The following is a 12,633-nucleotide window of genomic DNA, read 5'->3' as shown; positions in this document are numbered from 1 at the left end:
CAAGCGCCAAAACGCACCACGGTCCGATTGTCTCTGACTCTGAGACAATCCGCAAAATTAATTCTTTAAAAATTGGTCGCTCTTTACGTAGGGCACCTAGGATGTTCCCGTTTGGTGAGTGTTCAAATGGAAGGATGTTTGTACTGTGTGTAAAACTAAAAGCCTGACAGTATCTATGATGATTTACAGGAGGCAGCATTCATGAATGTATTCTGTCTATCTGCCTGTATCTCTCTCTCTCTCTCTCTCTCTCTCTCTCTCTCTCTCTCTCTCTCTCTCTCTCTCTGTGGTGTGTTTACCTGCTTATCTGATTTGTGACACACATACATGTATGCATGCAAGCACCCCCCCCCCCCCACCCCCGCACACACACACATACACATACACACACACACGCACACACATTCTGATAAGCATCGCTCCACGGCTATTACCAGTTGTCTCTCTGACCGGACGCTACAGTCCTACGCGAATCTATCAAAACAAGAATACAGAGTTATCTCTCATATGTTTTTCGCGAGCACTGATCTAAATTTGAGATCAGTGTTCGCGAGACGAAAATTATTGCAGATTGGCCGACTTCAACAGTGATCTCCGTTCTGTTCTTCACAGTTATGATAAAGACATCGTTCTAAGGTCAAAACAAGTCGAAATTTTGGGACTGCTGCCGGAAGGAGACCGTAATATATAATATATGGTTTCATCTCTGTCAACTGGTTACAGAAAAAATCGTCTGCTCCAGTGAGCGCCGAAACCAAACGGTTGATTATCACGTGACACTTTTGCCATATTTAGAGTTGTTTGCACAGTATATACATCCGCGAAAAATAGCTCGCTTGAAACTGTCTTACATATATCAATTCCTTTGTAATTTAAAAACACCATCAAAAAATCATTATCGACGATCGCGAATCTGCTTATATCCATAACACATTACGAAAAGATCTAAATATGTACAAAATTTGGTTTCCTTGCCAGACAAGGAAACTCAGGGCATCCTGTCAGGGAGAGAATGAACCGAACTCATTTTGACCTGAGTTCAGGATGGCACACACACACATCACACACACAAAAACACAGAGACATACACACAAATGTATTGGATATTGACATTTGCTTTGATTATTTTCTATTAATAACAGAAACCAACGAATCATAGTTAGCAATTACATGCAGAACAGAAACACAGACTTTTATGTACAATACTATAATGACAACAATGTGTATTTACCTTTCAGGAGAAACTTTTGGACAGGCTTGATGATGTGACAACCAAAACAGAAACAATCAACTACCTGCCCGAGGATATCAAGGCTATGGCTACTCAGATTGAGGTAAAACACAACAACAATTAATACATTCAGAAATCAGTAAATAATTGATACAGCAGACTTCCACTAACTCGCGGTCTTTGGGGTCCAAAGATTTTTGATCGCGATATATCCGATTCGCGATGCAGTTTGGGGTCCAATTAAAGGGAAGAAACCGCGTTCTCTTCTGAGTCAGAGAAAAACGCGGTTATTTCCCTTGTTGGTCACAAAAAGCCTGTGAGCGTCACGTTGTCGTGTGTGCGTTTGCCGTGTGAGTGCATGTGCGTGCATGTGTGTATGTGCGTGCGTGTGTGCGCGTGCGCACGCACGCCTGGCATGTGGTTGTGCTACAATGTTCATGTGTATGTGTTACTGCGTTTCTCGCAAGTGTGACGCTTCTGTTGGCAACTAAGTTCTCAAAAGATTAACTGCGATGACACGTTTTCTTTTATCAGCAGATGACGATTTCTTTTCTTTTTTTCTCCGACTCATACGTCGTCACAAACTTACTAGTTAATCAGACACAGACAGACACAGACGTACACTGTGCGCGTATAACGACTCACTGCTGCACACACACACACTAGAAAATCTGGGGCATCTAGCTGAGATCGCGATTAGCGGGACTCGAGTGTTAAATTGCAGAAGACAGAAGCGCAGTTTAAGCACTTGATTGGCGCCTGTGACCACCCGGACCGTCTAGCAGAGATCGCAATTAGCTGGACTCGAGTGTGACTGGCCATACTGACTGGTCAGACACTTAACCTCTATAGGCACGTGGCCAATTTGACGATACCGATCGTGGCATGGAAGTTCTTGACTGAGTGGGGCACGTGCGCGTGAAAGGTTTGTTTTTCTTTTGTTCGCAGGTCTCGATCAACCCGTAATGTACACAACCTGAAAACACACACACACGTAGAACACTATTTGGAGAGACTGAGGGAGAGAAAGAGAGAGAGACTGATAAGATGAAATGACAATTTACTGCATGATGAAAGGCCATCGGACCCAGAGAGAGATAGCGTGGTTATGATAGAACATTTTGTCATGATCTGTACTATTTTTTGGCCTTTTCGTGACTAATTTTAAAAATAAAAAAATTTAAAGGTCAGTTTTTTTTTTCGGGGTCCAAGAGGTCTCGGCGATATAGCCGAATTCGCGATTTAGTGGACTGCGAGTTAGTGGAAGTCTGCTGTAATAACTTAAATAAGAAAATTAGTTGAGTTAGCTATTGGAACGTTGAATTACAGACAAATGAAAGCATATTTGTTATTGGTCTAGCTTTGGAGTGAAAGGATAAACAAATAATAATAATGATAAAATGAACAAAATATGAACTTAATGAATTAATAACATTACTCAGAATAAAGTAAAACGAGATCAAGTAGTGTGTTTTTTGTTCCTTGAGGATATTCCAATGTGTTCATAAAGTAAGACATTTCCATCAGCCCAGTTTCAAGCTGGAGCTGTGTACCTGATTGATTGATTGATCTATAATCATAAATTCAGGAATGGGTTGATTCAATTAACTAAAAACTGATAGTAATAAGTCATACTACCATGCTAATTTTAAAGGTTTTGAATCATTATCACATTCACAGTAATTGTGAGACAGGGCTAGGCCAGCTTCTTGCATGTGAAACAGGCGGAAATGGAACCAAATACTGTGTACATATGTATGGTAAGTTGCTTACATAGTCTAGTAAAGCTACTGAGTCAACTACATAACAGTAACTCTCCTTCAGGCAGAAACTGTTTGGCAAACAGGAAACACAGTTCAATATAGATTTGTTGGTACAAATTATGGTCAAGGGGAGATAACTTACACATTCACATGGGATTCCATGATAATTCAGCTAAACTTCCACATTCACATGAGATCTCATAATAATTCAGTTACACATGCAAACCTAGGGTGGAAATACTGGTGGGGTTACACAGAGTTTATGTTGCAGTTGAAATGGTTGGAACGCAAAGAACTGATGCGACAGGAGTTTGCCTCCTTGCTGGAGACTATCACAACACAGCAACAAAAACTGATGGCAGATATGGAGGAGGTAATTAAGGGGCGGATAGTTTATAATTAATTAATTAAACAAAATCAAAACATTCAGTTCGTACATGTATTTCATTTATTTGGTGAAAAGGAACATTCTTGGGACTGCAAACCAAGGTTGATAATAGATTTGCATAAAAAAAGGACAAGTTGCCTTTAAGAATGAATATGAATATACAGTAATGCAGAAGTACTGGAGGTTTAACATTATTTGTATAATTGCCACACATACTTTACATGAAAAAAAAGGTAGATTTTTAGAAAGATCTTTAGAATGCTTGGTGGAATTATCACATTTGTTCGTGGAATTTTCCACACAATTTATTCATTAGAGCTTCGGTAGGAAAATGAATAGGGTTAGGGTAAGCCTACAAGTCATCTTTATTTTCATCCCAAGCTGCATTGGTTTTATCATTTACAGAACTTTACCATACCATCAGTGGTTTACATATATATTTTGATTGTTGTAAAACAATTCCTGGATTGCTATAAACTGTATATATAGTTAAATTCCATAAGAAGTAGCATTACCAGAAACAGTGTGTGAATGAATATATCAAATATGCTTAACTTTACACTAAAAGAAGTAAAGTTATAGTCTTCCGGCACTTTGACAAGCAAAATGATTATATAATGTCATCACAATACTTTCCACAATAGATAGTAAAGTTATTCATTAAGCGGTTAGAAAAGCAGAGTTCATTATTTTATCACATGGTTTTCTTTGCACAGCAGGAGGTAAATTTCCCGCAGTGGGGCACTGCGGTTATGAAATTAAAAGCCCCTCCTGTTTTTGGAACCGCAGGAGCTTTCTAGTTTGCTGTTAGGTAGATTTTTGGTTCCTCTTTCCTGTCATGCTCTCTTTTTCTTCATGAATTCTTTTCTTTTTTCTGCCTTCTTGCTCATTCACCTGTATTTTTTCCAAAAATCTCTTCTCTTGCCGCTTGTCTCGCGATTCATGTATAGTTTAATCTGTTAGTGTTCTGATGTAAGTCCAGCAGTAGATAGGTTAAGCCTATTTTAACATACTGGAAACTGGTAATCTTCAAGTAGGTATTAATTTAGTTTTACTAAAGCCTGCTGGGACACAAGTAATGGGTTAGTGCATTTGTAAACAGGAATCGCTTGACAAGTGGCCCCCTTCATCCCCCCCTTCCTCGTCCTGATATGGCTCTGCGTAGTCGGCTGGACGTTAAGCAACAAATAAACAAACAAACAAACAAACAGGAGGTAAATTCATCCTCACGGCACATGGAAAAGCAAGTAATGTCCTTACATACTTTCTTTGTACAACAGGAAATGAAATTATCCTTACAACACTTAGAAAAGCTGCAGAAAGCTCACGAGGAGGTGCTATCAACCACTTGTCAGCTCTCCGACGATTGCATCTCCGCAGTGCAGAGCTTACCCCGGGAAGAATTCTTGAAAAGCTACCCACAGTTTTTGGAGAGGTATGACGTAAAGGCTATTGTGTGTGAAGGCTATTGTGTGCGTGTGTGTGTCAAGGGAGGTAATGGCAACAATTTGGTGCCTTTGGTGATTTATCAAGAGTTGTGTCCCTTAATGTAAATAGCTGTTTGAATGCAGAGTTTGTCTTCGATCTTGTAAACGTTGTACAAGATGGTACATCTTAAAATCTTGCATCAGGGTTGGAATGCTTAGTTTGTCTTCTTTTTCAACAGTGTAAATCTTCTTGCATGACTGAAAAAAAACCCCACAAAAACATGATAACACAAAGGTAAAGAAAATACAGTCACAGTATAAGAACACCGAGACAGTCAACATTTTCTTCCCTTGTGAATGATCATCGCTCATTAACCATCACTGATCTGTTCAGGTTTTTATGTGGGATGAGAACAATTCTTCCACTTGAGCACATATAAAAAATCAGCGGCCTGGCAGTCTGTACAACAGAGACAGAGACTTTTGTCTTTTCTAAACTTCAAAGTTTTATTTTTCAAACTTAGTTATTGACAATTTTAATGTATATACGCCACATACAAAAAAAAAAGAAAGACAAGGTAGAAAGAATCATAGCAAGTACATGTAGTCAAACCTTTCAATCATGCCAAAAAGAAAAATATGTCTGTTTCCGGTAACATCGCCAAAAAAAAATAGGGTCGGTCGGTGTGTGTTTTTTAAAAAAAAAAAAATTTTAAATTTTTTAAACAACCTTTTTCTTACATTTTGGTAACGTCTTTTTACGTGTTTATTTTATTTTTTAAACGCTTCCTTAGTTTACTTGCAATTATTTAGCACATGTTTTTGACCTAGATATATTGAAAGTAAATAAAGTATACTTGACTTCATATTTTTTTTATTTATTTTTTTTTTACGAAAAGCGAAAAAAACCTTTAGGGTCGGCGCTTAAAAATAGGGTCGGTCGGGTTACCGGAAACACACATATTTTTCTTTTTGGCCTAATGACCACCAAAGGGACCTTCTTCTTCTTATTCGTTCATGGGCTTAGACTCCCACGTACACTCATGTTTTTAGTACGAGTGGATTTTTAGGTGTTACCCGATTTTACCCCGCCATTCAGGCAGCATACGCCGATTTCGGGGGACACCAAAAGGACCAATAAAAAGCGGTTGTTATGGAAAGGTGTATTATTCCGAAAAATGTTTCATCAGGGATCCTTTCGGGTGGCCTTAATTGGCAGCTGGTCATTACTGAAAGGTGGTCACCAAGACAGGTTCGACTGTAACATGATTGTATTGTAGTAACTGCAAGTTCAACCTGGTTGTTTCACGGGAACAAACGTGATGATCGACGGCTGAAGCTAAGCTAGGATATTGAAGAAAAGGTAAAACAATTAACGAAAACTTGTATGCAGAGTTTTCTCTCTTTGGAAAAAAAAAAACCAGAAAGAAAAGAAGAAGTTTTCCCTGCACGCTTTCTGTGGCAAGCAGCATGAAGCGGAAACCGATTTGAAAAAAAATCATGTCTGAGCTGTTTGTTCCCCCTCCATCAAGGATTGTGTTTTTTTCAGCTGCATGAAGAGGACATTGTGAAATTGCTTTTGACGCTCCAGGGTAGGTCTTCTTTCAAATAAAAGCTGAGAATCATCAGTGTTTTTTTGTTTCTTCTCAACTACGCATGACCAAGGGCATGACAAAAAAGAGTAAATAAAAGATACATAAATATAAAAACAGAATTAAAGTCAGAAGATAAATGGGAGGGAGCCAGATAGAGAAGAATCTGTTCATTATTCTGAGTGGATTTTTTCCATTTTGTGGCCCACCTTTGGGGGGGTCGCTGCCCCTTAAGTGTGCACCTTTTTCTCGCTTTGTTGTGACGTGCATGGCAATGAAGGAGCCCCGTGGGCATCGCACACAACCTGGAGAGATTGTGCGGACGTTTATAGGGCTCCAGGGTGTAGGGGAATGTCCAAACAGTTTCTGTCACGTCTGCCTCAATGGGACACTTGTGCTTCAGCTGAGGACTCTGTTTGAAAATGTTGTTGTTGCCCCTTTTTTTTAAATTATTTTCTCTTTTTTTGTGTGTGCTTTTTGTGTATCAACAGAGGTGGACAGAGCCTTGCATTTCTGAAACTGGCTTTGAAAGCTTGGTTTGGAGCTTAAATGTCTTTTTCAGTGGATTGAATTGATGAAGAGGTTAGAATGGGAGCGCTCACACAGTACCTTTTTTTACAGACACGCACACACCTGCAGACATACAGTCACAAAGATACAAACACACACACACACGAACCGCTGCTGGTGAAAATACTGGTAATCTTGAGTCTTTACAGTGTACCTGTAGCCAGAAAATTCAGTTTGATATAATGATGCCTTTTTTTGTGATACTTGCAATCATGGGTGTTTCAGTGCTAAATCACTGGTGAACCAGGTGGAGAAGATGAGTTCTCCAGATGACTGCATGCCTGCCTTCCTTCAGCTGCCTTTCAGTCTCCACAAAGAGAAGGTTCATCTTCACGACTCTCTTCAGCTTGGCGCTTTTGGTAATTTAGACCTGTCACGCAGAATATGCAAGTGTTTTTTTGTCTGTCTCAGTCTGTCTGGTTTTTTTTTTCATGTTCATGAGTGTGTGTGTGTGTGTGTGTGTGTGTGTGTGTGTGTGTGTGTGTGTGTGTGTGCGTGCGTGCATGCACACAGGTGTGTATGTAATTTCTGTCACAGTCTTTCTCTCTGTTTGTCTATCTGTGTGCATATGTTCGTGTGTATGTGTGTGTGTGTGCGTGCTCATGCACTATGCTAGTGTGTAAACATGTTCAAATATGATTTAGTTTTTGACTGCATCCTGTTACAGATCCATCTGTTTGTCAACAATCGTGTGCATGCACATCTACATGCACTTCATCAAGTATTCCAACCTTGAACACTTTTTTGTTTTGTTTCCCAGATTGCCAGCGCATCAGAGCCATCGAGTACAACCGCTTCATTCCTCAGGATCGTGTGAAGGAGGAGATTGCAGTCAACATGCTGGTGAACTGCCCACAACCAGATGATATCCCCACCTCCTGCACTCTCCACTACACGGCTGCAATTTTTTGTGGAAGCAGGCAGATCAAGGTTTGGTGGAAAGTTGTTGGTCTTTATAGACAATGTTGGGCAATAACTCTGAAGGAATATTGTATGGGTTAAGGAAGAGTGAATACGTATATACCCTTGCTTTTTGTGAGACCAACAATCTACACATGATCCTTGTGTTTCAGACGTTCTCTATCGCTGGTGATTGGCCTGTGGATTATTAATTTGTCTCAAAAAGCAAGGGTATATTCACAACCCATACAAACTGGACAAGCAAGAAGGAAGAGTCTTTTGGTATGCTACGTTTATGAAATATAGCACCAATGAGGGGCTTTCCTTTACTTGAGAATGCAGGCAAATTATTATCTCTCTTTCACACACGGTGACACACACACACATGCATGCCTGCACCCCCCACGCACACACATACACACATGTGCACATATAACTTGGGTGTGGGTACTTATGTCCCTATAGGTTTAGAGGGGGTGGGGGAGGGGTGGGCCGGTGTTCAATTATTTGGGGCTAGTCAGTCAATAACATGTAGGCTTACATACTGTTTCATTATGTACATGTAAAAGCATTATAAATTACTATCCTTCATCAGCGAAAACCAGCATGGGAGAACAAAGAACCACTCATTCCAACAGACGTTGTGCTGAACGGTAGTCATGGTTTCAATCTGGCGCCTGGGTCTCTTTACTTGGTGAAGATTCATCCTGTCATCACTATCACTACGCACCAAGGTGACAAAACCTTTGATGGCAAGGTCGTTTCCATAGTGATTGTCACAGGTAAGATGTTAGATGGGTCATTTTCCAGTGAATATATTTTGTCAATCTTGTTTATTCTCTTTAGTTTTCTTCCAGAAAGTTAAGCAATGTTGATGTGGTAAAGTGTTAATACTTATCAAGTACTATATTGTACGTTCAGTGGAGCAGATTCAGCGCATTATTATTTTGTAAACAGGATTCAAATTTATTTCTGTTTACAGCTGAATATGTTATCATTTTTTGAAGCAATTCTGGATGCAATTTTTGTTTGCTTCTAACATTTCTCTTTTTACATTTAGTCAAGTTTTGACTAAATGTTTTAACGTAGAGGGGGGAATCGAGACGAGGGTCGTGGTGTATGTGTGTGTGTGTGTGTGTGTAGAGCGATTCAGAGTAAACTACTGGACCCAGGGTTCCTGCAGGGCAGAGCTGATACAATTCAAGGAGTTTTCAAGGACATTTCCAGGACCAAATAAATGCTTTTCAAGGACATGATTTTCCCCAAATTAATGCAAAGCACCAAGCTTACCTTCAGTTTTTCAAGTTATCAAATTTCTGGTGAATTTCTTTCTCAAGAGATGCCACTTCGTCCTTCTTGGTTTTTGCACTTTTCCTCAAAGCATTTGACTTTGCTATGAAGTTGAAGTTCTGCGTGTGTTCAGCCTTTTCTGCAAAAGCATCTGCGCTTTTGAGCAGGTCAGCCGCACAATCTTCGATCTTTCTTTTCTTTGCTTGGAGAGTCTGAATCTCATCCATGTCAGCCTTTCTTTTTTGCACATGTGTCTCGTTCTTCTTCTTCTCTTTCTCTGCCTCCAAGTACTCAGAGTACCTTTGCCGAGCACTAGCAGCATTGTAGAGTAGCTTTTTAGACAACATCACTTTCTCAGCTCCACCTACGTTTGCAATGTGGTCTGTCACATGCCTCTGTGCCACAAGGGTTCTCCCTTTCATGTTGTCTGTCATAATCTCTTTGTTAACAGAGAATCCTCGTTCGACAGAGGCCTGTCCGTGGGACAACATCAGCAGCTCTCTTATGACAAACCACAGGTCTTTCCATTCCTTCCTCGAAGCAAGCAGGGAGAAGTACAGTGAGTCAAGGCGTCCAGTCTGGGAATCAAAATCTCGTAGCTCAGCATTGCCATTTCCAACCATTTCAGTTGCAAACTCCACGTTAAACTCCTTTATCCGATGCTTCTACAAGCCAAGCTTTGTATTTTGCATTGGCAAGCCATTGACGATTGAAGACGCAGTTGCCTTTCCCCATTGTCCACGCTAAGACACAGTAAGAGATATAAAAATGCCACTGCGGTTCTCCGTGTCTGCAAACTATTAGTCATTCCGTAGTTATTTCCCTTGCCAACTTCCGGGAAGGGAAGCAACTACGGGTGACTAGTAATAGTTAGTTCATCTGCTTTCGTTTTCACTCGATCTTTTATTCTCCCAAAATGTGTGTACTGTATTTGACGAAAAAAAAGGGGGTTGCATTTTTTTACTCACATGCGAAGCAAAAGTGAGTCTATGTACTCACCCGAGTCGTCCGTCCGTCCGTCCGGCCGGCCCCGTCCGGCCGGCCGTCCGGAAAACTTTAACGTTGGATATTTCTTGGACACTATTCAGTCTATCAGTACCAAATTTGGCAAGATGGTGTATGATGATAAGGCCCCAAAAAACATACATAGCATCTTGACCTTGCTTCAAGGTCAAGGTCGCAGGGGCCATAAATGTTGCCTAAAAAACAGCTATTTTTCACATTTTTCCCATTTTCTCTGAAGTTTTTGAGATTCAATACCTCACCTATATATGATATATAGGGCAAAGTGAGCCCCATCTTTTGATACCAGTTTGGTTTACCTTGCTTCAAGGTCAAGGTCACAGGAGCTCTTCAAAGTTGGATTGTATACATATTTTGAAGTGACCTTGACCCTGAACTATGGAAGATAACTGTTTCAAACTTAAAAATTATGTGGGGCACATGTTATGCTTTCATCATGAGACACATTTGGTCACATATGATCAAGGTCAAGGTCACTTTGACCCTTATGAAATGTGACCAAAATAAGGTAGTGAACCACTAAAAGTGACCATATCTCATGGTAGAAAGAGCCAATAAGCACCATTGTACTTCCTATGTCTTGAATTAACAGCTTTGTGTTGCATGACCTTGGATGACCTTGACCTTGGGTCAAGGTCACATGTATTTTGGTAGGAAAAATGTGTAAAGCATGTGAGTCGTATGGGCTTTGCCCTTCTTGTTTTTTAAATAAGACAAGCTGCTGACGAAATGTATAGGCAACAATTTGGAAAAATCAAGTACTTTTCAATGACTATTTAACAAAACTCTATTTTCAAGCACTTTTCAAGGCCTGGAATTGGAAAAGGTTTTCCAATTTTCAAGGAGTTTTCCAGGGTTCAAGGACTCTGTACGAACCCTGTGGACCGATCTTTATGAAATTTTACATGAGAGTTCCTGGGTATGATATCCCCAGACGTTTTTTTCATTTTTTTTATAAATGTCTTTGATGACGTCATATCCGGCTTTTCGTAAAAGTTGAGGCGGGACTGTCACGCTCTCATTTTTCAACCAAATTGGTTGAAATTTTGGTCAAGTAATCTTCGACGAAGCTCGGACTTTGGTATTGCATTTCAGCTTGGAGGCTTAAAATTTAATTAATGAGTTTGCTCATTAAAGTTGTCATTAAAATCAATTTTTCGCAAACAGATTTAAAATTGATTGCATCGTATTCTTCATCACATTCTGAATCTAAAAATATATACATATGTCATGTTTACTCTTAAAATGTGATCACAATTAACGAAAATAGATTAATTAGTCTTACGATTAAAATTTAAGAAATCGATCCAAAAATGATGTCATCTTATTCGTGATCATTTCCTGATTCCAAAAACATATAGATATGATAGGTTGTATTCAAAACAAGCTCAGAAAGTTAACAAGAATACAGAAAAGCGCGCTTTCCTGCTTAGCACAATACGCTACCGCGCTAATCTGGCGTGTCAATATCACTACGTTTTGCACGTGGAAGGTGAGCGATTTCCTTCACGCGGGGATTGACGAAGCTGTACTGTCTTGGTGAAAAAATACAGTGCGTTCAGTTTCATCCCGTGAGTTCGACAGCTTGACTAAATGTAGTAATTTCGCCTTACGCGACTTGTTTCTTTCTTTAGGCGCAGGCACAGATGCTGTCAGAAGACCATTGGCTGCTGGTGATGGACAGGTGATTGATGTGAGTGAATCGTAAATCGATTCTTTTAATTATTTTTTAGTGTCTATATCCATATATATATATATGAAGGACTTATGTTTGTCGGTCAGACAGGCTGTTACTTTTATTAACTAAACTCTGTGTGTGCACGCTTTGCTTTGGATTACATGCGCACAGCCTACATGTTGTTGGTGTTTTATTTCCCGGGGGTGTTATTTGTGAAAAGTATGGTTCCTAGCTCTTGGCTCCCCCCCCCCCCTAAAAAAAAATTTTTTTTTTAAGTTGGCCTGAATTCATACTCTCCGCTTTGATAAGTGTCTGTCTGCACTCTTCATACCATGCAAATTGGAATTCATTTTTACATTGATATTGCAAGCAGTCTATTTCAACAGGAATTATAGCTAGTTTTATTTTTAAGAGTAAAGCGAAGTCACAGAGTTTCCCTTACAGAAAAAAAGCTAAAGACTTGACCAATCATACTAGGCACATCGCAGCAAGCTCGCGGGAAGGTCACCACTAGCTGCGACTAGGTCGCAACAAGCTCACGGGCAGCTTGTGGCAAGTGCACTGGGACATCACGGCGAGCCGCGACTAAGTCGCAGCATGCTCGCGGGAGCTCCTGGGGTCTAGGACATCACAGCTAGTTGCAACTAGGACCTTTTTCTCTGTAAGGGTAGCTATATTCCGCCTCTATGAAACATGGATATGTTAAGCTGGGCCGGTGAAAGGTAAGTACACATGGAAATAGTGCTTGAAAATTTTGTAAAGTGTTAATTG

The 12,633-nt window shown here is 40.1% G+C and overlaps 1 protein-coding gene across 3 annotated transcripts in view; it reads left to right on the top strand.

Moving 5' to 3' along the window:
• Positions 1–12,633, top strand: part of LOC138981251 (ras guanine nucleotide exchange factor O-like) — a 30,236-nt gene that overhangs the window by 7,366 nt on the left and 10,237 nt on the right. For all 3 annotated transcript variants that reach the window (XM_070354091.1, XM_070354093.1, XM_070354090.1), the window contains exons 2-8: positions 1,239–1,334; positions 3,266–3,367; positions 4,663–4,817; positions 7,197–7,330; positions 7,732–7,901; positions 8,467–8,653; positions 11,819–11,877. In XM_070354091.1, the coding sequence (XP_070210192.1) occupies positions 1,239–1,334; positions 3,266–3,367; positions 4,663–4,817; positions 7,197–7,330; positions 7,732–7,901; positions 8,467–8,653; positions 11,819–11,877 (903 nt within the window). The remainder of the gene's footprint in view (positions 1–1,238; positions 1,335–3,265; positions 3,368–4,662; positions 4,818–7,196; positions 7,331–7,731; positions 7,902–8,466; positions 8,654–11,818; positions 11,878–12,633) is intronic.

Source organism: Littorina saxatilis, linkage group LG12 (assembly GCF_037325665.1).
Source record: "Littorina saxatilis isolate snail1 linkage group LG12, US_GU_Lsax_2.0, whole genome shotgun sequence".
Lineage (NCBI taxonomy): Eukaryota > Metazoa > Mollusca > Gastropoda > Littorinimorpha > Littorinidae > Littorina > Littorina saxatilis.
The sequence above is the reverse complement of the archived record's forward strand: the minus strand, read 5'-3'. Positions and strand labels throughout refer to the sequence as shown.